We start from the raw sequence: 25,688 nt of genomic DNA, 5'->3' as shown, positions 1-25,688 counted from the left end.
GGAGGCCTAGCTAGGTACTATGGACTATACTGGAGGCCTAGCTAGGTACTATGGACTATACTGGAGGCCTAGCTAGGTACTATGGACTATACTGGAGGCCTAGCTAGGTACTATGGACTATACTGGAGGCCTAGCTAGGTACTATGGACTATACTGGAGGCCTAGCTAGGTACTATGGACTATACTAGAGGCCTAGCTAGGTACTATGGACTATACTGGAGGCCTAGCTAGGTACTATGGACTATACTGGAGGCCTAGCTAGGTACTATGGACTATACTGGAGGCCTAGCTAGGTACTATGGACTATACTGGAGGCCTAGCTAGGTATTATGGACTATACTAGAGGCCTAGCTAGGTACTATGGACTATACTGGAGGCCTAGCTAGGTACTATGGACTATAATAGAGGCCTAGCTAGGTACTATGGACTATACTAGAGGCCTAGCTAGGTACTATAGACTATACTGGAGGCCTAGCTAGGTACTATGGACTATACTGGAGGCCTAGCTAGGTACTATGGACTATACTAGAGGCCTAGCTAGGTACTATGGACTATACTGGAGGCCTAGCTAGGTACTATGGAACAAACTAGAGGCCTAGCTAGGTACTATGGACTATACTGGAGGCCTAGCTAGGTACTATGGACTATACTGGAGGCCTAGCTAGGTACTATGGACTATACTGGAGGCCTAGCTAGGTACTATGGACTATACTGGAGGCCTAGCTAGGTACTATGGACTATACTGGAGGCCTAGCTAGGTACTATGGACTATACTAGAGGCCTAGCTAGGTACTATGGACTATACTGGAGGCCTAGCTAGGTACTATGGACTATACTGGAGGCCTAGCTAGGTACTATGGACTATACTGGAGGCCTAGCTAGGTACTATGGACTATACTGGAGGCCTAGCTAGGTACTATGGACTATACTGGAGGCCTAGCTAGGTACTATGGACTATACTGGAGGCCTAGCTAGGTACTATGGACTATACTGGAGGCCTAGCTAGGTACTATGGACTATACTGGAGGCCTAGCTAGGTACTATGGACTATACTGGAGGCCTAGCTAGGTACTATGGACTATACTGGAGGCCTAGCTAGGTATTATGGACTATACTGGAGGCCTAGCTAGGTATTATGGACTATACTGGAGGCTTATTCAAGTGGTAGCCAGGTTTTCGGTTGTAAGATTGTAGTGATGTACAGTGGTCCTCGGCTGCTCGATGAGTAGTTATCTTGTCACTGATATTCTGATACCATAGTTTTGGTAAAAATTGATGTTTTATGATATGATTAACCATCCTAATGACAATTATTTTGAATTTCCAAGTGCATCTACTTTGGATTTTTCTAACAATTGAGAAACTTACTTTGAACTTACTGGTTTGAATACTAATATTAGCTTAATAACATTGAATCAGCTGGGCCACGGTCATTAACAACATATTAAGAAGTAATAGGGTTCCATTTGAGATGCACAATGGCATTTTCCTTACTGGAGAAGGATGTTTCTCTTTTTAAAACTGATTGAATTGCTATTTTTCCCGGTAGGCACCTGCAACTTACCACAGGTGAGATAAATTACACATAAACAAGAATCACTTGCCTCCAACCAAATTAATTAGAATTTTGTGTAATTTAGTCCAGGCCATTTTTTAAAACTTTGAAGTGAAAAATCTAAATTTAAGTTTTTATTTAAAAAAAAAAGTTTTATCATGTGCAGTTGTAAACCAAACGAATACGTGTGAACAACAAACGTTTTTTAAATGTCAACTTATTTTAGAAGAAATAGTGAAGCGTGCAAAGGTGCCAATATGTTTGACCACATCTGTGTAACTATGAAGTGATATGTACCGACTTAAATACTTTTCACACCACTCATCTGAGCCATGCTGGCCTGGTTACGCACCCACCATAGTTGCTGGAACTGTGCTGGAAAGGATAATGTGAAAAGAAAATCTGAATCAAAATAAAATTATAATGATAATATTCCACTTAGCAGATGCTTTTATCCAAGGCAACTTACAGTACAGTGAGTGCATACATGATTTTTTATGTGTGTGTGATACCTTCAGGAATTGAACCTTTGACCTTGACATTGCTAGCGTCACTCTCTTACCAACCGAACCACATATTACCAGAGCCAGTGAGGTCTGGTCGGCACACTAATGTGAAAAGGGTATTAAATAGGCCTAGTAGCTCATAAGTCTTTTTAGAGTAGATCCCTTAGCCTTGCATAGGTTAGGAGTCAGGATGTTGAATGACCTTGGTATGGGGAGTCATGTGACTACTAGACCTGGGTTCAAACTCTATTTGAAATCTTGCAAATACTGGTAGTGTTTGCTCTAGTCTGCCTAGAGTGAGTGCCAGATGGGCGGGGTTTCCACTTTTGCAACTATTCCGTTGGTTCCTTTGCGCCAGATAAGCTCAACAAGCCCAGATATATAGTATTTGACAGGATTTCAAACAGTATTTCAACCCAGGTCTGATAAGTGCCCCTCTCCCCCCCTTGCTAACTGATTCAGAGCATTGTTTGAATAACTGCATGTTGTGGTGACTAATTCTCCCACAGGCTCTCAGTGTGCGGGGCTCTTCAGTACCACCGTCCTGGGAGGCTCCTCTAGCGCCCCCAACCTGCAGGACTACGCACGCACACACCGAAAAAAATTCTCCTCGGGCAGCCTGTCCTATAAAGACGGTATGTGGCTAAGATCCTGTTTATATTTCCTCTAGCCTAGAAAGACACACAATGGATGGGTATTGTTAGACTGGGGGTGGGCAACCCTGGTCCTGCACACCCCTGTGGCTATCTAGGACCAGGGATGTCTAACCCTGCATTAGACTGCTGGCCACCAGACCTCCATACCATCCCTCACATTGCATAGTCACACACCAAGCAGGGCAGGTTTCCCTTCATGCTTGTAGTGCACCTTGGGGCTTTTCACCCTACTGAGCTGAACCGTACTGAGCCAAGCTTAGCTGGCCTGGTCACATATCCACCATAGTTGCTGGAACCATGCTGTCAAGGAGAAATATGAAAATAAATGATCCGAGCCAGCACAGTTTGGTTCAGGTCGGCACAATAGTGTGAAAATGGTCATTTCCTTAGCATTTTTTGTTAGCCTGCATACCAGTTTGTATTCCGCTCTAGCCAGTAGCCAAGTTGTTGTTGTTGTCTTGCCAAGACCACGATGTAGCCTGCGTTGATACACGTAGAAAGAGTGTGGCGCCCAGGTGAAAGAGCTTTGCCATTTTTGGAATATGGAACATAAGATATCATTGCTCCCTTAAAGACTGACAAAGCCTGAAAAGATCAGTTGGGGCCACATCGTAGCAACCACAGCGGAACATATTCCCTTAGAAACCCTGACCTAAGCCAGATATTACACCACTGTTGTGATCTCATATTTGTTGCATGGTTCATGTTTTGGTATTCATATCTGTTTAACATGGTCTTACAACTATTTACATGCAATAAGTCTAACACAGAACATTTATCTAACTCACTACTGTAGGTATCCTGCCTCCTTCAATGTTAACCTGCTGGCACATAGTGCTCAGAAGAATTAGGAAATATCTGTATAGACTTCTTGTGAAATATCTTTAGTGCTTCCATATCAACGGTGTCCAGTAGGAAACTAAGCTAAATGTCCATTTATACAGCTTTATCTTCAGTTAAATGGAGATATAAAAAAATCTGTAGGCCTATTTATAATGTTGACTTGTAATACATTCTAAATAGACTTGTAAGATGTGTGTGTGTATATATATGTGTGTATGTATGTATGTGTGTATATATATATATATATATATTAATTCAAATTCTTTCTAGAACATTCCCATGGTTTCCTGATCAGAGTTGAATGTATTTCTGAGACTCGGTCAGCAGATGGCTCTGGAGCTCTAGTAGATAGTCCCAGTAGTGGATTTAGCAGAGGTCCCATCCAATGACGAGCACAGTATGCCATTGGCCATACTCTTACTTGGACATAGGTTTGCTCTTACAATAATCTATATACGCACATATTTGCGCTGATATCACAAAAGGCACACCCATATGTGTGATTAGGCTAATCTGTATTTGGATCTGTTTGAACCTAAATGACGTTTATGGGTTACTGGGTTTATGGAGAGAATGCCCTCATCATTAAATGCCATTTTGTGTTTACCTGTACATACCAACTTTACATAGCGGAGGTTGGGCTTTGAGTTGTTCATTGTCTTTTGTGTTACCTAGACCATCAGACATGGGACGACAAATCTGTCTGTACTTGGCTGTCCACATGGTGTCACTGTGATGTTGTCATAGCTATTTTTCGATTCGGCTGTTTTTCGATTGGGCTGCCATCTTCTCGGTTGTCTTGTTGCGTCTCACTGAGTGTCGTGTCACGTTCATCATGTCTGTTGTTCCATTAAGTCTTTCATATCATCCGTGTCCTTACTCTTGTTGGTGATCATGAAAAAAACCTGAATCTGAGATCACTGTGTTTTCAAATATAGTCCCTTTGAAGAACCTAGATTGACATGATTAGTGTGTGTGTGTGTGCTTGTGTGTGTGTGTGTGTGCATGTGTCTGAGAAGCTGGCCTCCTTCCAGCAAAATTATGGTTTTGAACAGTACTTTGCTGCTGTCAGTCTTAATGCTTTGTTACTTCGAACAAAACTCCAAGCTTTTGATATAGTTTGCCTGGCACCGTGGCTCATCTGGAGGGCAGATAACCTAATTCACAATGGAATGGGCAAGCTGAATCAAACGCACCAAATCTCTCTCCTGTATTTGGGATGCAACACATCTGAAGGGAGTGGTTGGAGTTGTGGGCTTGTATAGGCCTCCATCATACGGACAGAAAAATGTCCCTAATCACTGACAAGTTGTCAAGACGGGAAATGTTTTTTTTGTCTTCCATCTCCTACATTTCGAGCCATCTCATTTCATCCTGTCACCATGAGAGATTTTCATCCATTTAGCCTGTAATTTGATCTTGAAAGTATCAGCTTATTAGGCAACACCAGCACTTCTAACATACCTTGTACCTCGTCAATTCTAGACCATCTAGCGTGTTCCTACAAAAGATCCTACCTGTCTTTCCCTCTTATGTCCCTTTTTTATCTTAACTCATCTTACCTTAGAACCACGAACACTTCAAATGGAATAACATTTGTACTTTTCTGCTATGGCCCCTAAATGCTTCACACCTTTAGCACTGTACCTAATGCCAGAAGAACTATTTGAAAGTAGCGTTAACACCCCTCCCACCAAGACAGCCAGTGTACACACCCTGTACAGGTGCTCTGTGACCGATGGTAACACTAGTGACCTTTTTCTATTTCCTCAGAGTTGTTGTCTATGCCGGCAGTAAAGAGATTTTCTGTGTCGTTTGCAAAGCATCCGACTAATGGTACGTCTGCTTCTTTCCAGTATATTTCCACTTCTCCACCTCCGTTTGTCTTGCATGTCTTTGGAAATCTCTCTTTATTTGTACTTTTCGGTTCTACTTCACGTGGCCGTTACTACCATGTTTCCCAACCCTCTGGGTTTTTCAGTCTTTCTTTTGTCTGCCCATTCACTTTAACACTACCCCACATTCTGTTTGTAACATCCTGCGTACAAAATTGTCACCCTCACCCAATGATTCAATGTTTTTTCAGTGGATAGATGTGTATATATGACCTTGGATGTGTGTATATACATATTATCTATGTTGAATATGTGAATTGAAACCATCTCTTGAAAACACCAACCAAAAATCCCCACCAACTCCTAACCCTTCCCCTGTTTCTTGTGACTCAGTCCCCTCTATTCTCATTCAATATCCTGCATTGGCAACCTAAGCTACAACTTATACCCCTCACGTTTGAATAGGTGACTGGATAAGTGAATTAACTGTTTTGCAGTCTAGATTGACTGGGACAGAACGATTGGCGGTTACTGCTAAACGGGGAAAGGGTTAACGTGTGATTTTTATACTTTTTTTTTTACCACGTATGGTTGTCATGAGATGGATGAATCTGCATATGACCAATGTGTTTGTTTGATTGTGCTTGTGAAATGCATAGCTCATTGTTCTCCAGGACCCTTTTCAGTACCTTGGGGTTTTGTACACTTTCCTTGAGACACTGGATATATTCACTGGGTAGTGGGCACCAAACGGGAGCTAAATGTTTTTAAACCGAAAATGAGAATTCAATTCACTCTTCCGTTTTTAAAATATTTTCCTCCTGGTTGGGACCTACAAACTATGTAGTGAAAGTTAAAACATGATCATTACATTGGAGGGGTTCAGACATTTTGTATTATATTTTGCAACACGGTCGAGGAAGAACTGGTTTTCGAGAGAGAAATATTGGAAGCTCCTTTACATTTTGGTATGAGAGTCCCCAGAAAGAATCGAACCCACAATCCAAGCACCATGCTCTCTAAACCACGCAGGCCACTACAACATGAAACACACTGCTGTGTATAAACTCTATATGAGAGGGCCTATGTACCATAGACTGCAGTGCTCTCCAACCCTGTTGTAGGTTTTCACTCCAACCCTAATCTAGCGCACCTGGCATCAAGGCTTTTCTTTTTAGTCTTACCTTCATTGCAGTCAGGAGGAAGTCCATGTCCAATCACCAAATACCTGGAGAAAAGAATAGTTAGATTGACACATGAAAACAGTAGATTACCTGCTCTGAGCATACTTCACACTCTGGGGTCCAGTATTCTGACTGTCGGGAGGTTGGTTAGGGACAGGGGCAGGTGTACTTGACCACTGCCTGTGGGGTCCCCTTACCCCTTTTTCTCCCCGACTATGTCATATCCAATTGTCCCGTCGATGCAACTCCCGTGCGGACTCGGGAGAGGCGAAGGTCGAGAGCCATGCGTCCTCCGAAACACAACCCCGCCAAGCCTCACTGCTTCTTGACACAATGCACGCTTAACCCGGAAGCCAGCCACACCAATGTGTCGGAGGAAACGCCGTACAACTGGCGACCGTGTCAGCGTGCATGCGCCCGGCCAGCCACAGGAGTCGCTAGAGCGCGATGGGACAAGGACAACCCGGCCGGGACGTGTACTTGGGCAACTGCCTGTGGGGTCCAGTATTCTGACTGTAGGGATGTTGGTTAGGGACAGGGACAGGTGTACTTGGACAACTCCCACCCTTGCAGCCATCGCTGCTGGAGGGCAGAGCCACTTCTGGAGAATAGCAGGTTCTGGAGAAGACCACCTGTTCAATTGGACTGTGTATTATAAACTGTGCTGCCTATGGATCTCATATAGCAAAACTTGAAGTACTGTACATAGCCTGTCTGTTTAAGCCTACTAGGATAGTCGGTCCAATTATGAGAGACAGTTGTGGTCATTTGTTGTATAGCTACTTTGGGAAAATGAACCCATCAAGGCCAGAAAAGGTGAGGAATTTATTCTGCAATGATTCCTATGTCTAATTATTTTGGATTCCAAAAATAAAACACAGTTTTTTGCTCTTCTTGCTAATGGCAGATGGCTGCATCTTGTTATTATATTTTCCAGTTTTCACTTGTCTGCTTGCAATACAATACTTCAACCACTAGAAAATGTGCGTACGCATGGTCTAAAGTTTGGTTAAGGAAGCTTAAGGAAAACTGGCACACGCATGTTTCGGGGTATATTTTGTACATACGCAACGTTTATAAATGAGGCCCTTAAAATGTCATTTCAGTACATGAACACAGCATCTAATTGCTTTTATGGAGAGAAAAAAATGACGCAACTTGAAGCATGTTAATTCACAACTGTGTGTGTATATATTGACTTTAATAGGGACACAGGATGATACGTCTGCTGTGGCTGTTATTCCCTCTCTGTGGTGGCCTGTGTCAGGTACAGTAAGGAATGAGGCTAAGGTTTACATCCAACTGCAGCTTTATGCAACCTGTACAAAATGATTGTGGCACGGCAAAAACGCTATGCACGGTGGACCGCTTTCGTGTAGTGTATTTTTATTGGACGCCAGGTTAAGTGTCCTTTTCTCTCTAGGATTTGAATGTTAGTGTCATTGTGAATACATATTTTACAAATGAAGCATGTGTAGATCCACGTCTCAACGTTTTGAACCTATTCAGTTCTATCACATGCTCCTCTGTGGTCTCTCAACTTGAAACTAGTCAGTGCTGTTAAAAATTGAAATGCATTAAATACAAAAGCAATATTGACATTTCCTCTGTGGATTTTCATTGAATTTTTATTTCTGTCTTCTAAACCTATGGATTGTATCCCAGAGGTTTTTCTGTAACCAAGATGAGACTGCAGTGGAGGCATGTGATACGCTATTACATCTATTGGATTTTGAGTCGTTGCTCTCTGTCAATGCTTGTGATAGTTGGATGGAGAAGATTTTGCTGAGGCCTTTCTGCAAACCTGTGGGATGGTTGGGATTGGGTTGGATGGGGTCTGCTGAATATTGCTTGAAGGTTTTTGCCGTTTATGGTAGCTGGTCCAGAGCATGGAGGAATGGGATGGTTGACATGAGATGGTTGACTGTTAGAAATAGCAGTAACTTACTGTACCTCCAAGTCACCTCATCTCTGTCCACACAATGGGTGCTACCGCTCCTCTCTCCCTCCTCCCAGTCACCTCATCTCTGTCCACACAGTGGGTGCTACCTCTCCTCCCTCCCTCCTCCCAGTCACCCCCTCTCTGTCCACACAGTGGGTTCTCTACCTCTCCTCTCTCCCTCCTCCCAGTCACCCCCTCTCTGTCCACACAGTGGGTTCTCTACCTCTCCTCTCTCCCTCCTCCCAGTCACCCCCTCTCTGTCCACACAGTGGGTTCTCTACCTCTCCTCTCTCCCTCCTCCCAGTCACCCCCTCTCTGTCCACACAGTGGGTTCTCTACCTCTCCTCTCTCCCTCCTCCCAGTCACCCCCTCTCTGTCCACACAGTGGGTTCTCTACCTCTCCTCTCTCCCTCCTCCCAGTCACCCCCTCTCTGTCCACACAGTGGGTTCTCTACCTCTCCTCTCTCCCTCCTCCCAGTCACCCCCTCTCTGTCCACACAGTGGGTTCTCTACCTCTCCTCTCTCCCTCCTCCCAGTCACCCCCCTCTGTCCACACAGTGGGTTCTCTACCTCTCCTCTCTCCCTCCTCCCAGTCACCCCCTCTCTGTCCACACAGTGGGTTCTCTACCTCTCCTCTCTCCCTCCTCCCAGTCACCCCCTCTCTGTCCACACAGTGGGTTCTCTACCTCTCCTCTCTCCCTCCTCCCAGTCACCCCCTCTCTGTCCACACAGTGGGTTCTCTACCTCTCCTCTCTCCCTCCTCCCAGTCACCCCCTCTCTGTCCACACAGTGGGTTCTCTACCTCTCCTCTCTCCCTCCTCCCAGTCACCCCCTCTCTGTCCACACAGTGGGTTCTCTACCTCTCCTCTCTCCCTCCTCCCAGTCACCCCCTCTCTGTCCACACAGTGGGTTCTCTACCTCTCCTCTCTCCCTCCTCCCAGTCACCCCCTCTCTGTCCACACAGTGGGTTCTCTACCTCTCCTCTCTCCCTCCTCCCAGTCACCCCCTCTCTGTCCACACAGTGGGTTCTCTACCTCTCCTCTCTCCCTCCTCCCAGTCACCCCCTCTCTGTCCACACAGTGGGTTCTCTACCTCTCCTCTCTCCCTCCTCCCAGTCACCCCCTCTCTGTCCACACAGTGGGTTCTCTACCTCTCCTCTCTCCCTCCTCCCAGTCACCCCTCTCTGTCCACACAGTGGGTTCTCTACCTCTCCTCTCTCCCTCCTCCCAGTCACCCCCTCTCTGTCCACACAGTGGGTTCTCTACCTCTCCTCTCTCCCTCCTCCCAGTCACCCCTCTCTGTCCACACAGTGGGTTCTCTACCTCTCCTCTCTCCCTCCTCCCAGTCACCCCCTCTCTGTCCACACAGTGGGTTCTCTACCTCTCCTCTCTCCCTCCTCCCAGTCACCCCCTCTCTGTCCACACAGTGGGTTCTCTACCTCTCCTCTCTCCCTCCTCCCAGTCACCCCCTCTCTGTCCACACAGTGGGTTCTCTACCTCTCCTCTCTCCCTCCTCCCAGTCACCCCCTCTCTGTCCACACAGTGGGTTCTCTACCTCTCCTCTCTCCCTCCTCCCAGTCACCCCCTCTCTGTCCACACAGTGGGTTCTCTACCTCTCCTCTCTCCCTCCTCCCAGTCACCCCCTCTCTGTCCACACAGTGGGTTCTCTACCTCTCCTCTCTCCCTCCTCCCAGTCACCCCCTCTCTGTCCACACAGTGGGTTCTCTACCTCTCCTCTCTCCTCCCTCTTTGTCCTTCCTCCCATTACCTCCGCTCTGTCATTCCTCCACTTTCACTTCCCCCCCTTCCTGTCCTTCTTTCCTCTCACCCTCCTCCTATCCTCATCCTCTCATCATCTCCCCTGTCCTCATCCTTTTTATCCTCCTCTGCCTCCCACCTCATCTATCACCCCTCCCTGCTCTCCTCCTACCTCATCTATTACCCCTCCCTGCTCTCCTCCCACCTCATCTATCACCCCTCCCTGCTCTCCTCCCACCTCATCTATTACCCCTCCCTGCTCTCCTCCCACCTCATCTATCCGCCCCTCCCTGCTCTCCTCCCACCTCATCTATCCACCCCTCCCTGCTCTCCTCCCACCTCATCTATCCACCCCTCCGTCTCCTCCGCCTCCATCCTCACCTCCTCCACTCATCCTTAATCGTCACCCTCTGCCTCCTCATCCTCCCACCTCTCTGGCTCTCCTCCTCCTCCTTCATCCTCTCCTCCTCCACTCTATATTTTTCCCTCTTCCTTTATGGTCATCCTCTGCCTCCCTTCCATGTCCTCCTCCCCTGCTCCATCCGTCCTATCCTCTCTCCTCCTGTTCCTCCTTCCCCAGAGCCCTTGGAGGAGCACCACGTTGCCCAGCTGTTGAGGCGCTTCTCCACTGATGCCAGCCTGGGCCGCCCTCTCTCTCTGGACGGGGCACTGACCCACCACCTCCACCATTGCTCCTACCACCTCCGCCTCTTCCGTAACTGGCTGGTCTCTGGCCAGGACCCCCTAGAGTACTTCTACGGTCAGCCCCCCGGCCCCCTGCTCCCCAGACCCTCTTCAACCCCCTGCTCTCTGCCCTCCTATGCCCTTTAAACCCTCTGCTGTACTGCTTGCAGATCTGAGGTTTCGTTTGGTATTGGTGTGCTGCTAGTTACTGCCGCCGCAGTTGACTTTCGCCGCTTTGTCTTTGGTGGTTTGTTTGACGCATGCTTGCCTGCCACTTTTGGGAGTGCGGCTTGCCATTGGTGTGGTTTGGCTTTTTTAGGTGTCTTGCATTATTTGGCCTAACTGAATCTTATTTCCTCCCTGCAGTTCAGTTCAAATTTGATCTTGCTTATGTTTTAGTACTAATGGTCTTCATTTGAGTGACTGTTGCCAACATAGATCTTTTGAACCATGAACTGGCTGCAGTTTGGAATGTAGCTTAGCTAGCGGATAGAGGTTGTCAGATGTTGTCTGAAATGAGACCCATTGTGTTGTATAAAACTGTGCAGCATGTGACAAGACCACTTGTCTGAGATTAAACCACTATGTAGGTATTACTAGAAAACCAGAGAACTCATTTCATCTGGTCACCTGGCGTGAGCATAGCTTGGTGGTCTGCCTGGGTGTTGATGTCATTTATCTACATGCCTTCTCTATGTCTCTGTCTTTCTGTCTCAGCATATCCACCGGCGACCGCTCATAACCCAGCTCTCAGCATATCCACCGGCGACCGCTCATAACCCAGCTCTCAGCATATCCACCGGTGACCGCTCATAACCCAGCTCTCAGCATATCCACCGGCGACCGCTCATAACCCAGCTCTCAGCATATCCACCGCGACCGCTCATAACCCAGCTCTCAGCATATCCACCGGCGACCGCTCATAACCCAGCTCTCAGCATATCCACCGGCGACCGCTCATAACCCAGCTCTCAGCATATCCACCGGTGACCGCTCATAACCCAGCTCTCAGCATATCCACCGGCGACCGCTCATAACCCAGCTCTCAGCATATCCACCGGCGACCGCTCATAACCCAGCTCTCAGCATATCCACCAGGGACCACTCCTAACCCAGCTGTGTGTAGTAATGATTACTGCAGCATTGTCTATGCCACATACAGTACTGTCTGCATGAGAGCACTATGTCAAACTAGTCAATACAACACAGAACAATATAACTGTTATAGGGTTATATTATACCTCTGTGGAAAATGGCGAAAACAATTAGGAAATAATCCAGTTGTGAATCTAGGACCGTAGGATCAAGTTTGTACTGTACACACTGAAGCAGTAGCAGAATCAGTCATAGATCTGCTGGTCTTTTAACCACGATCAGTCACGAAGAATGGATAGGTGTCATATATCACCCCCTGGTTAATACGGGAGCATGCGCAACAATGACTGAACAGACACTGCAGTGTGGACCCGCCCATGAAAATCTACTCCGACGTTAGTGCCAGCGGCCTACATGAAATCACTGGTTGATCCCTTTAGGCTTTCCTCCCGCTCTCTCAGAAGTCAACACTGTGCAGAGCCTGTGGGCTGTAGTCTCTAGCGGTAACACTCCCGGCCAGTCCCAGACGGCCTATAGCAATGAACATTGGCCAGCGTATTAACACAAGGTAATCTCTCGTTAAACTATCAATACGCGTTAAAATCACCCGCACTGATGAACTCGATTGCATCCATCTTTGCCCACCGATTTACCGCTCCTAAGAGCGGTTGTTGATGTTCTTTTAGTCCTGATTGCTGCCAACATTTTCCAAGACTATTTCGCCCTCTGGTGGTTATCATCAGAACAAATTAATCCTACCTTTTGAACGTACCAAGGGCGAATTATCTATATGACAATTATGCCGTACAACTGAAATAAAGTATTTCTTCATTTACCACGGCAAATCTACAGTACTGTGGTAATTTACCCTACATGTTGTATGAATGGAAAACTCATGTTGTTGCAGCCTCTTATTCATTTCTAGTTTCCTATAGTATTTTTCGTGGTTGTGCTGTCCATATTTTAAATGTGTAACTAAAACAAGTAAATCGTTATATAATCTATAATTTTTATTGAATAAAAATGTAGCCTAATAAAGTTATTTCAAATGGAACACACATTATTTAGCCATTTAAGATGACATTTTAATGAAGTATAGGCATACTACTCCTATAGTATAATAAGTATTTTACAGTATTTTACAGTCATCAGCCTTATGGTTTCTGATGCTCCTGATATGTTATTTAATTGGGGGCGGGAATAGAGAACCTAGGCAACGAAAGTTGCAGCTGTCTGGTATCAACGCAAGATCAGCTAAGTCACTGGTTTATTGTTGTTGGGTTTTCGTTGCAAACAAGCTTGTTTTAGCACGCAGGTGCATGTAATCTCCCGTTAGAATCGTTTTAAGAAACCCAGCACTAACACGGTGCTCCATGCGAAGTTCTGTGTCTTCGTTGCAATCTACCCCATATACTCTTCTCCCAACCGGAGACCGGGGTTCAATCTCTGCGTTCACCCTTCCTACTGTGCTTCCACTTGCCTGTCTTCCTCTCTGTTTCCAGCTGTCTGAATAAAGTGTAAAATGTCATTTAAAAAAAACATATATATATATATACACACACACACACAGGTAACTGCCAAAATAAAGGAAACACCAACATAGGGTCTTAATAGGGCGTTGAGGCGCCAGAACAGCTTCAATGCGCCTTGGCATAGATTCTACAAGTGTTTGGAACTCTATTGGAGGGATGTGACATCATTCTTCCTTGAGAAATTCCATAATTTGGTGTTTTGTTGATGGTGGCGTAAAACGCTGTCTCAGGCACTGCTCCAGATTCTCCCATTAGTGTTCAATTGGATTGAGATCTGGTGACTGAGACACACACACCCTTTAAACCCCCTATGCTACTTTGAGACCCCTCTTTCAAAGTCACTGAGATCTCTTCTTCTAACCATGGTAGCTAAAAAATGGGCAACTGGGCATTTTTATACATTACCCTAAGCATGACGGGACCACACCTGTGTGGAAGTACCTGCTTTCAATATACTTTGTACCCTCGTTTACTCAAGTGTTTCCTTGATTTTTGGCAGGTACCTGTATATATAAAGAAGTCAATACTGACATTTGACATCTAACACTTTATTTGAATGCCAATAGCAATACAGCGTGAAATTGAAAAAAGCCTATATGCCAGATGGCTGAAATGATGCTGTCTTAGGCTGAATGCTTTTAGTCTGCGTGTAATTAGTCAGAATCAAGCTTCGTCAGTGATGATGATCTGAGATCTCAGTTGTGAGGTATTTAATGTCTATTTACTTGTTTGGTGAGTATCCCTACGCTCAGCTACTCTAGATCCTATATTATATTATTATATTATATTATCCTAACCAGCGTGTGGTTTGGCGCTAACCTTGTATTCCAGCAGGCAAAACTGGTTGAAATGACATAATTACGTCATTTCAGCTAGTTTCTGGTTATATTGACATTATTTCAACCAGTTTTGCCCACTAGGATGTTCCTGATACAACATACTCAAACCGTGTGGCATTTTAATTTAGCATAGTACCGGCCTCCCTGTCTGCTTGGTGTAGACTCTGTTTAATGCTTTTCTACCCAATAGGGTGAACTTGGTCGTAAACTGTTGTTCGGATTGATGTGAAACGCACACGGATTGATGTGAAACGCACACGGATTGATGTGAAACGCACACGGATTGATGTGAAACGCACACGGATTGATGTGAAACGCACACGGATTGATGTGAAACGCACACGGATTGATGTGAAACGCACACGGATTGATGTGAACGCTGAATGGACGGTCTATCGACCGGAATGATTTGTTGCTTTGTAGACACCTTGGGCTGTGTGGTCTGAAGTCTTCCGGTGCTTTGCTGACTGCCAATAAGACCCGTTTCACACTGCTGAGCCGAGCTGAACTGTACACATCCACCATAGAAAATATCCAAACCAGTACAGTTTGGGTCGGCACGGTAGTGTGAAAAGGGTGTGTGTTTAGAGACAGAGTGCATATCTGTCTGGCTTCCTGGATATGGTTTGAGTCGTCTGTCCGCTACAATGGATAAAAACGTGTTGTACAGTAGAAAGAAAGTGTACCCAAACCCTCTTCAACCTGAACAAAAAGGGAATCAGGTGCTGGACCCAAAAAGCATTCCTTACCCCAGGATACTTCAACAGGTGACTATCTGGGAAAATATAGAAAAAGGAGCGCTCTGTGTCGGCTTTGGGCGCCTTCATCAGAGCCTTGGGTAGGAAACCCTCCCGAGTGGCGCAGTGGTCTAAGGCACTGCATCGCTGTGCCACTAGAGATCCTGGTTCGAATCCAGGCTCTGTCGTAGCCGGCCACGACCGGGAGACCCATGGGGCGGCGCACAATTGGCCCAGCGTCGTCCAGGGTAGGGGAGGGAATGGCCGGCAGGGATGTAGCTCAGTTGGTAGAGCATGGCGTTTGCAACGCCAGGGTTGTGGGTTCGATTCCCACGGGGGGCCAGTATGAAAAATAAAAAAATTATGTATGCACTCACTAAGTCGCTCTGGATAAGAGCGTCTGCTAAATGACTAAAATGTAAAATGTATATAGCCAAGCCATGATTAGTACTCACGTGGTCACGTGCGATCGCTTAACACAGTGCTTCTTTTTCTTTAGTCACCTGTTGAAGTGTCCTGGGGTAAGGAATGTTTTTTTTGTGTTGTACAGTAGTTTTGTCTGAGATGGTCTTGTATGTGGTTACATGAATCAGGCATGTCCTGTGTCTTTCCCCGGCATTGCTTGTGTGGAAACCAACCGTAGCAGAAATACACCGTAACATTAGTGCAGTGTTCACCTTCCACCTTTAGTTCCAGAGAGCTACCCGGCGTGCAGGCTTTGGTTCCAGCCCAGCACTAACAAACGAAACTCTTTGTGATCAGTCTGTCAGCTGTTGATAGTGCAGGGCTGGAACAAAGACCTCCACATCAAGAACTAGGACGGTCGGTGACCACTGCAGTAGGGTGAGTGACTGTCCTTGGGGACTGGGGAGGTGGTGTTGGCTGTAGTAGTGGTCCTGCCTGCGCCAGAGACCCCTCTAACCTCCTCTCCTAGCCCAGTCTGACTGAAGGGTGGTGGGGCTGCGGGCCTGGGTCTGTCCCCTCTCTGACTGCAGGCTTCGAAGGCTGCTCCATGGTGCCCTCCATCTACCCGCTGGAGACGTTGCACAACTCGCTATCCCTCAAGCAGGTGGATGAGTTCATCACCGCCGTGTGTGAGACGGGAGGAGATGCCCACTCCAGGACCACCAGAGGTAATGTACTGTTACACACACACGGGAAAACCACATGGAAACATCTCGACGTGACAGAGATAAGGTATCACAGGCTAATGAAACACTGGATCACAGCCCTGTGTCGACCTCTCTCCTCACAGCCCTGTGTCGACCTCTCTCCTCACAGCCCTGTGTCGACCTCTCTCCTCACAGCCCTGTGTCGACCTCTCTCCTCACAGCCCTGTGTCGACCTCTCTCCTCACAGCCCTGTGTCGACCTCTCTCCTCACAGCCCTGTGTCGACCTCTCTCCTCACAGCCCTGTGTCGACCTCTCTCCTCACAGCCCTGTGTCGACCTCTCTCCTCACAGCCCTGTGTCGACCTCTCTCCTCACAGCCCTGTGTCGACCTCTCTCCTCACAGCCCTGTGTCGACCTCTCTCTCCTCACAGCCCTGTGTCGACCTCTCTCCTCACAGCCCTGTGTCGACCTCTCTCCTCACAGCCCTGTGTCGACCTCTCTCCTCACAGCCCTGTGTCGACCTCTCTCCTCACAGCCCTGTGTCGACCTCTCTCCTCACAGCCCTGTGTCGACCTCTCTCCTCACAGCCCTGTGTCGACCTCTCTCCTCACAGCCCTGTGTCGACGTCTCTCCTCGCTCATCACACCCCTGTGTCAATCTCTCATCACACCCCTGTGTCAATCTCTCATCACACCCCTGTGTCAACCTCTCTCCTCACAGCCCTGTCGGCCATGTTTGACTCTCAGAACCAGCCGTCAGTGGACTCCTACATGCCTCAGAGAGTCCTCTCCTCCTCCGTATCCCCCCGACAGCGCTCTGACAGACCTCCCTGGTGTGAGTGTCCACTCTTTTTCATTTAATTAATTTAACTTTAGTTTGGAAGTTTGTTGAGAAGGAGTTGCAGTAGGGAGGATTGAAGAGTAATGATTTGTGTTGAAGGTATGTTTTTTTTTGTCTAGCATAAAATCAGTAGGTCTTATTCTGGTGTGTGTGCATTGTAAGTTATAATTTCTAATTTTAAGGCTTACATGTAATTGCATCCCTAGGCTCCACTTTCTGTGGGCTATTTAAAGTGATTTACTACTACAGTGGCCCACCGCAGCCTGTGTTGACTAACTGTGTTTCCAACCCTCTCCCACTCCCTCACCGCTGTCTTCTATTGTCTTCTGTAACCCACTTATTTCCTGATTTTCAGAGGTGTGCTCGAGGACAGAAACCTTCTGTGTTTTAATGGTGGTTTTGTTTTAAGTGAAATCCCCAGGTACCATTTCTTTAGCGGTGGGTGGGCTTGGCTTTTTTGTGTGCTAACTAGCTCACAATTCTTTCTTCTCTGGTCATGTCTTTCGCTGCACTCAATTGTAACCTATTAGCCACAATTTTAATATGATTAACATGACCTTAGTAAAACATAATTGAATTGATAGATGAATGATTGCTTGGTACATTGATTAATTGATCATTTGGTTGGTCTCTGTCTCTGCAGACAGCAGCGGTCCGTCCAGTACAGTGTCCAGCGCTGGCCCCTCCTCCCCCACCACGGCAGACGCCTCCCCCCACTTCAGCTTCAGCGACAAGGCGCCCTTCACCCCCCAGAGCAACGAGGAGATCCACTCCTGCCATCACAACACAGGCCAGCAGGCCCCTACTGCTGGCCCCCAAACCCCCAAACTCTCCAATCCCACCAGCCCCACAGAGGACCCAACCACCCCCTGCCAGACACCCCCAGAAGACAACCCCGAGGCCCCAGCCACCCCCAGCCACCTGCCCCTGAGTGGAAACTCTGAAACCAGGCAGGAGGAGCCAGGCGAGTCCCCTGCTTCAACTGAGGCCACTTGCGGTGAAGCGCCAGACCCCAGTCCATTGAGCCTGCCGTCTTCCCCACTGGCAGACCTCTCTCTGGGACGTATGGACGGCTACCTCCCTGGTTCTCTCCCGGTGCTCCTGGAGCTCAAAGAGAGCGGCAGTGAGGCAGGCTCCAGCGCACAGACGCCCCAGTCCCCAGAGGGGCCTGACGAATTCTTTGACACCCAGGAGACGGTGGAGATGTGGAGAGGCAGCCCAGGGAGCCTCCCACATCCTGGGACTCCTCTGGAGGTGGGAGCCCCTCACACGTCAGAGCCCTAGGTGGGGGCTCAGAGAACCAGAGAAGGAGCCTAGGTCTTCGAAGAGGCTAGAAGGAAGTAAGGTAGAACTTCTAGGGGGCTGGAAGGAGGCTTCCAGGAAGCCCTTCAAAAATATCCTTGGCCAGTTCCATGTGGCGAAGCCCTTGTGGTGCTGGCAGTGGGGTGACCTAGTCCTAGACCAAGGCCCTGTGGCTTGGAACTTATGTCTGGTGAAAAGTGGCTGGGCTGCTTCTTCTCTAGTGCTTCTCTACTCTGGTCGTGTTCATTAGGCACCAAACGGAGGAAAAGGGACTGAAACAGGGAGGAACGTCCTGGACTTGTCCAATAAGAAACGCGTATTTTCTATTACAAAACGTTTTAAAATGTTTTCCATGGCATGCCCTAATGAACACGACCCTGTCTCTCTCCCACAGCTGTCTATGAACCAGCCGTTGTAGGAGAACTCAGTGTGATCATAGAACTACCACCTAGTGCAGTACAACATCCTTATCATGTATGTCATGTATGGATGTTTTTTGTCCCTGTGTCCGATAGAAAGCCACTTGTTCTAAAGTGAAGCTTTGATGATGTTGATGTAAACAGTCTATAATGGGTGACATCTTCTGTCCACTGAACAGCCCTCCGTGTGCACGATTTGACGGTTGGGCTTGCGTATTGCATCGTGTACATCGCTACATACCTACCGTTTACTATAGCTATAATTGCAGCATGTCCGCCAACTCATGGACATTGTAAAAGGAGATGGTTTGAGAGACATCTCACTGCAAGTATTGTGAGTAATATGTTTATTTTTCCTGCTGGGAAATGGACACGTCAAAATGTGTTAGGAAATGCATTTAGTATATTAATAATGTGCAACAATGTAATTTAAACACATTTTCATCAAGTTCGGCTTTGGCAAACACAAACAAAGCCGGTTTGAATTGCATTTTCAGTTGGCAACTTTATTGCAAGTATATTGAAATCTTGTCACACATTGAAATGGTAAATGAACCACATTGACTGGTCTGTGAAGTTTCATCAAACAGAAGATGTCACCCTGTGTGTTTCCCTAGTTCTCCTATTCTAGGCTATCCTCTCCCTGTGATGGTCTGTATCACTGTTAAGGTCTGTTCACTTGATTTGTGCCAGAACGGTATTGCATCGAGCCAGCAATAACCAAGGTAGGCGCTTTCGGGTCACCACGCCTCGCTCAGAGATAAAGTATATTAAACTCTGACCTCGCGCTGCACCCGACCAAGCGGCGCGCTCAGCACCTTGTGCGAATCAAGTGAACGGGCCTTTAAAAAACCTGACTAGCTACAGAGGTCTTTTATCTGGGGTAAAGACGATCTCAGCTACATGTATGGTGAGATTTATTTATTGCTGTCTCCTCTTTTGATATTCAATATACTCAAATCCTAGCCTGGTCCCATACGGCACAGATGTAGGATCTTAATTTGAGCCAGTTTGCTATAGCAGGAAAATAATCCTGCAGCAACTAGAAATGTGAATTATGTGGATTAAATTTATGGACATTTTTGTAGGGGTTCATTGATACATTTTTCGTAAGGGAATTTAAAAGTGGAAATCCTTTTTAAACCTCAAATACACTACACAATTTACATTTCCTGCATTGCAGGAAAGTTCTCCTGCAACAGGGTGATCAAATTAAGATCCTACATCTGTATGTGCTGTAGCTAGCTCTTTATATCATTGTCAAGCCATACACGTGTGTCACGACAATGAACGCAAACACAGAGAGGAGTTGACTAAAGCACAAACAGACTGGAGCACCAGGCTACTATCCCTCTGTAGCCCCGGGTTGAAAACAACCCCTAGTCACTTCCCCTAGCCCCTGAAGGACTTGGATAGGGAGCAGTACTCAACTGACCTTAAAATAATAATCCACATTAGATTCGATCACAACTTTTTTGGCCAAATTCCTTAAACCTCATCTACCACTTTTAATATAAGTAATCATATAGAATCCATATGAAGAGAGAGATCTATATTTAACTTTGAATGACACCTAGTGAGGTGATATTTTTAATGCAGCGCCGTCAGATGTATTAACAGTTTTAACTTGTATCATAGCTACTGTATATTTTTGTAAAAGATCGCCTCAAACATTACTGTATTAAGCAATCTTTTTTTTTCACTGAACAAAAGGGGCAGGGCTATTTTTGGATGGTTCTCTTTGTGGTTCCATTGCGCTAGACACAGTTTTTGTTTTCAGGGCCTGTTCTGTGTGTGGACTGTTTGCACGCATTTTGTTTGTGTGTGTGAGAGATTAAATTAGATTCTGTATTTGACTATTGGGGTTGGTGCAGTCGTATCGTGATGTACTGTAGAGATGATTATTTCTGTCACGTAACACAACTTAATGTCAGAGAATTAACAACACTGCTGCTGTAGAGACGCAACGTTAACACTGTCATCTGTCATTGTTTCAGTGGACATGTGTAAAAAAAAATCTAAACAGAAAAACGATGATCTGATTGTGTGTAGTACCTTTGGTCTGTGTCTCCGGCTTACAATAGTGGTTAGTGTTGTCTGTTGTAAAGTGTTTGCAACATTTCATCCGCAATTCAGGATGCTAAACTATGCTAAAGAGCTGTATCTTTTTGGTTTGGAAGGAGATTGATTAACCCTTTTCGAGTCATCTTTTTGAAGGAGATGGAAAGTGAGTAGATAATATTAAATAGCGTAATGAAAAATACCCTGTTGAGTTGCTATGCACTTCTAAACTCTTCATGAAGGCTTTACGAATTAAAAATGCACTTAAACGCTTTTAGAGCTCTGTGATGTCAGCCTATAACTCAAAAGATTCAGCTGAGAAGAGAACGCTCTCTGCTTTAATTTCTATTTGCTATGTGGGGTAATCGGCTCTATGGCTCTGTCGTTTCTACAAATGCAGCTTTATTTCTCTAACTAAAGGATGTTCTAAATAAAATGTCCTGTGAAATTACATTTCTCTCACTGTGTGCTTCTTCTATTGGATTTGACTTGTGAGTACATGTCTGTCTGAGGAATGACTGGCGTTTGTTCATATAGCCATGCTTTTCCTGTTTTCTATTTGTGAGCATCTGGACGGTACACAACGATTCCACAACAACAAAAAGACTGAACGACGGTGATATGTTATGGTGGATTGCACTTGCAGTACATAGCAACCCTTTACCATCAGATAACACTATGGTTTATTTTACATTGACAACATTTAGGCCTAGATAACATAGCTCAAATCATATATGCATAAAAATGTGATATAAATTGTGATTTGAATTGGTATGTTGGTGGCAGCGAGCGGTGGACTATTGACTGATTGGGTCTTCAGAGGTGCGTCCTCGTCTCTCTTTACGTTGACCTTATTTCCCATCCCCCTGTAGGTCAGTGACGTGAGCACTAGCATATTGTTGATGGTGTCATACAGCCCAGTAATCTCATCGGGGTAACTACAGCCAGATGCCTCGTGCAACAGTGCCTGTTCAACAAAACATAACGTTCAGATAGAAATGTGTTGTGTATAACAGATATATCATTGTCATGTATACTGAACAAAAATATAAACACAACATGTAAAGTGTTGGTCCCATGTTTCATGAGCTGAAATGAATGATCCCAGAAATTTATACTACCGTTCAAAAGTTTGGGGTCACTTAGAAATGTCCTTGTTTTTGAAAGAAAAGCAATTTTTTTGACCATTAAAATAACATCAAATTGATCAGAAATACAGTGTAGATATTGTTTAATGTTTTAAATGGCTATTGTAGCTGGAAACTGCAGATTTTTTTATGGAATATCTACATAGGTGTACAGAGGCCCATTATCAGCAACCATCAGTCCTGTGCTCCAATGGCATGTTGTTTGCTAATCCAAGTTTATCATTTTAAAAGGCTAATTGATCATTAGAAAACCCTTTTGCAATTATGTTAGCACAGCTGAAAACTGTTGTGCTGATTTAATGAAGCAATAAAACTGGCCTAGAGACTAGTTGAGTATCTGGAGCTTCAGCAATTGTGGGTTTGATTACAGGCTCAAAATGGCCAGAAACAACTTTTTTCTGAAACTCGTCAGTCTATTCTTGTTCTGAGAAATAAATAAACTTTTGAACGGTAGTGTACATTTCTTGAAAAAAACGTATCAACAAACACTTTTCTAATTTTGTCAGGAACCATAAACTGGTATTGGCTGTGACCATTTTATTCAACAATACATGGATTTTACTCAGTTTTCCCAAAACACCTACAGATGTTAACACCGTCTCATCATAAAACATTCCATTTTAAAACTGAATGACAAACACAATGGGTTTTCTGATTATTTGGTTGATCTGTCTATAGGATTTGGTACGAACACATTAAGAAACAATTATTTTAATTCCTTAATCCATAAATATGGGCCTGCGCTGGCTGTGCTTTTATACCTGCACCTACCTTGTTGAAATTGTTATATTTATAATCTTTACACTAGATATATTGAGAACAAGCAAGTGATTTACACTTGAAGTAGACAATGTGATATTTAATGTCTAAATATGTGTACATGGTTGTGCTAATGACTGTGTGCCCATAATGACAGGGTAATGGTAAATTGCATTGTTAAAAATAAGTTGGTGGAAATGGATATCTACAATATCATTGATTGCTATAAAGATACTGCTTTTCAAATGATATTGTGCTATTGATCAGGGGTATAACCATTTTATACAAAAGTTATACAAAATGTCGCTACTTTCTGATCATCATTACCAACACATTTTGTGGTGGTAATGACAGTGTTGGTAATGACAATTTGCACCATTTTTGGATTTAACTGCCAGGCCGTAAGGTTTACTTGGTTAATATGATCAGCTATCATTTGATAAATTCCGACCACAACATAATGAGATGTATTGTTTCAAATAGAGGACAATCTAGATGAGTTATACCAGTTGTGGTAATGACACAGAAGAAAAAATAAATCTCTAATCTTGACATATTCAAAGTGACTTTTCTTTAAGGTGGAGATATACACTCAAATGTTTTCCCTATATGCATTTAGTTAAATCATGGGCACAAACGGGATGGTAAAATGTTTTCAGTGTAAACTTAAACAACTAAAACCAGATAAGTATGTAGAACAGATTTTTAAATATGATAATCTTAGAGAACTAACAATCACCAAAATAAAAACTAGACCGGGTGAATTTAAAATTCCCAAAATGTCATTACATGGGGCCCCCATTGATTTTGTTATATTTGAGTCACTCAGATAGCATAAGAACAAGGCATAAGCCATGGTAAAATGTGTATAATTGAAGGAAATTAGCTTTGAAACTGCATTTTTTCTCTCAGCCCCTTGACAGAAAGTGTAGAATTGCAGGAAACTCGCTTTAAAACTGTAAAATGTTCTCTCTGCCCTGTGGCAAAATGGGTAGAATTGCAGGAAATTAGCTTTAAAAAAGCAACATTTTGTCTCTCATTCTGAATGCAACCTCTCAGAATAGAGCAGACAATATCCTCCTTCATGCTGTTGATCAGATACATACATTCTACAGAGCTCTGTCCACGGAAGTGAGGAGGCTGGTAAAACCAATAAAAACTCAACATGTCAACTCATTCAAACTTGCATGCTGGCAGTACGAAGGGATTTTTTGTGTGCTTTACCCCGTTAACCTTCATATGCAGATTTGATTGAATATGGCCTTAAGGCCTCTGAGTGACTTGGCTGAAAAAGAAAGTGGAAGCCTGTGAGATGTTCCTTAATGGAAGTCGATTCAGAACGCTGCAGTGGGGATTCTATTGAATGCGCCTGCTCCCTTTGTCTATCTGTGAGGCTTTGTTTGTGTTAGTGGAAATCATTATGAACAGCCAGCCTTCTGCCAAGGCTGTGTTTGTCTGTCCGTCTCCTGCCTGAGAGAAATAGAGAGGAAAAGGTGGAGCGAGAGGGACGGAGGGAGAGGCCACCCGATGGGGAAGGACAGCAGCACTAGCTAGCTACTGTCTGTAGCTAACGCTTTGTTCCTTACACAAGTTCAACCATGACTCACAGAAACCAATCCGGCATGAATCTGTTGCTATGACATTAACCCTCTCCCGTTGCTGCCACTATAGAGAGGTCGGAGGAGACCGCTGTACAAACGCTACCTGCAGGGAGGGAAAGTAATAACATGTTATTGGGTGATGTATAACCACATCATGACAATGTCCAATTTAATATCAATAAAAGCCTTTAATCCTTGAAATGCTGTCAGCTGCTGACTCATACAGTTAAATGCTTTGGACTGGTAAGTGGTAACAGCAGGGAGGTGAGTTAGTTTCCATCTAGTGCTCTGTATCGCCCTCTTCTTATTGCTCCATTGAGAGCAGCCAGGTGGGTCGTTCTTGAATTGCTATGGCATTTTGAATGAAATTAACTTCATTTTTCTAAATGTATTTAATTACATGTATTTGGGTACATCTTCCAATTCCAAATATGGTAGCTTAATGACTTTCTTTAAACAATGCAAAACATGAAGTTTTGCAGGATAAAGGACTTGCATTATGTTTTATCATTGATAACCAGTTCAATAAACTGTTATGTATTGGAAACATCCTAAAAATTTCTTTAGGGACGTCCCAGGAATAAACCAGGAACTAGACAAACTCCTTCAAAATGGCATTGTAACTGTTCATTGAGATTTGTCATGTAAACGAAATGGATTTATATTTCACTGACAGATTTGTGTTGAATACAGAAACCAGTTCAAGAAAAGAATATTGCACAGAATATTGGTGTCATTTATGGGCCCATGCAGGCCCTGCCAAGATAGGGCCAACCGTGGAATAGATAACCGTATGAAATGGTTCTGTTGGACAAATTGACGGCCACCCGACATTACCCCATTGCCCAGTACTGACAGTTGGAACACACACACAGGAACACTGCTCCTCATTCATCCCATTTCAGAAGAGAGAGGAGGAAAGGAAGAATAGGCTCCGGCTAAATCTTTGTCCTACTATATCGAGCTCATGTGACCCTGCGGATGATGTCATACTTGTTGCCATTCAGCGTGTGCCAGCCGGGGTATTCAACAGTTCGCTGCTCATTCGCCAGCCACTCAAAGCACGGATTGTACTCTGAGCTCACCTCAAGACAATGGCTGATTTATTGTGTAAGCAGTAAGCACGGTGGCAGAGTATTTGATCAGAAAGAGATCATAAAAATGTTTCAATTCAGGCACAATCTAGACCTATTCCAATACTAATTATACAGATATAATAAATGCTCTATTGTAGATTAACTGTTTCTTTCCCCCTTTTCAGTTTTACAATGCAAACACTCT

The 25,688-nt window shown here is 45.0% G+C and overlaps 1 protein-coding gene across 1 annotated transcript in view; it reads left to right on the top strand.

The window, feature by feature from the left end:
- Positions 1 to 19,871, top strand: part of ppip5k1a (diphosphoinositol pentakisphosphate kinase 1a) — a 47,290-nt gene extending 27,419 nt beyond the window's left edge. Inside the window, 5 exon segments of the mRNA XM_045209605.1 lie at positions 2,571 to 2,696; positions 5,334 to 5,396; positions 16,161 to 16,298; positions 16,998 to 17,111; positions 17,761 to 19,871. Of these exon segments, the coding sequence (XP_045065540.1) occupies positions 2,571 to 2,696; positions 5,334 to 5,396; positions 16,161 to 16,298; positions 16,998 to 17,111; positions 17,761 to 18,401 (1,082 nt within the window). The 3' untranslated portion in view covers positions 18,402 to 19,871.
- The last annotated feature ends 5,817 nt before the right edge of the window (positions 19,872 to 25,688 follow it).

Source organism: Coregonus clupeaformis, chromosome 30 (assembly GCF_020615455.1).
Source record: "Coregonus clupeaformis isolate EN_2021a chromosome 30, ASM2061545v1, whole genome shotgun sequence".
Taxonomy (NCBI): domain Eukaryota; kingdom Metazoa; phylum Chordata; class Actinopteri; order Salmoniformes; family Salmonidae; genus Coregonus; species Coregonus clupeaformis.
This window is presented reverse-complemented; position numbering and strand designations above follow the sequence as displayed.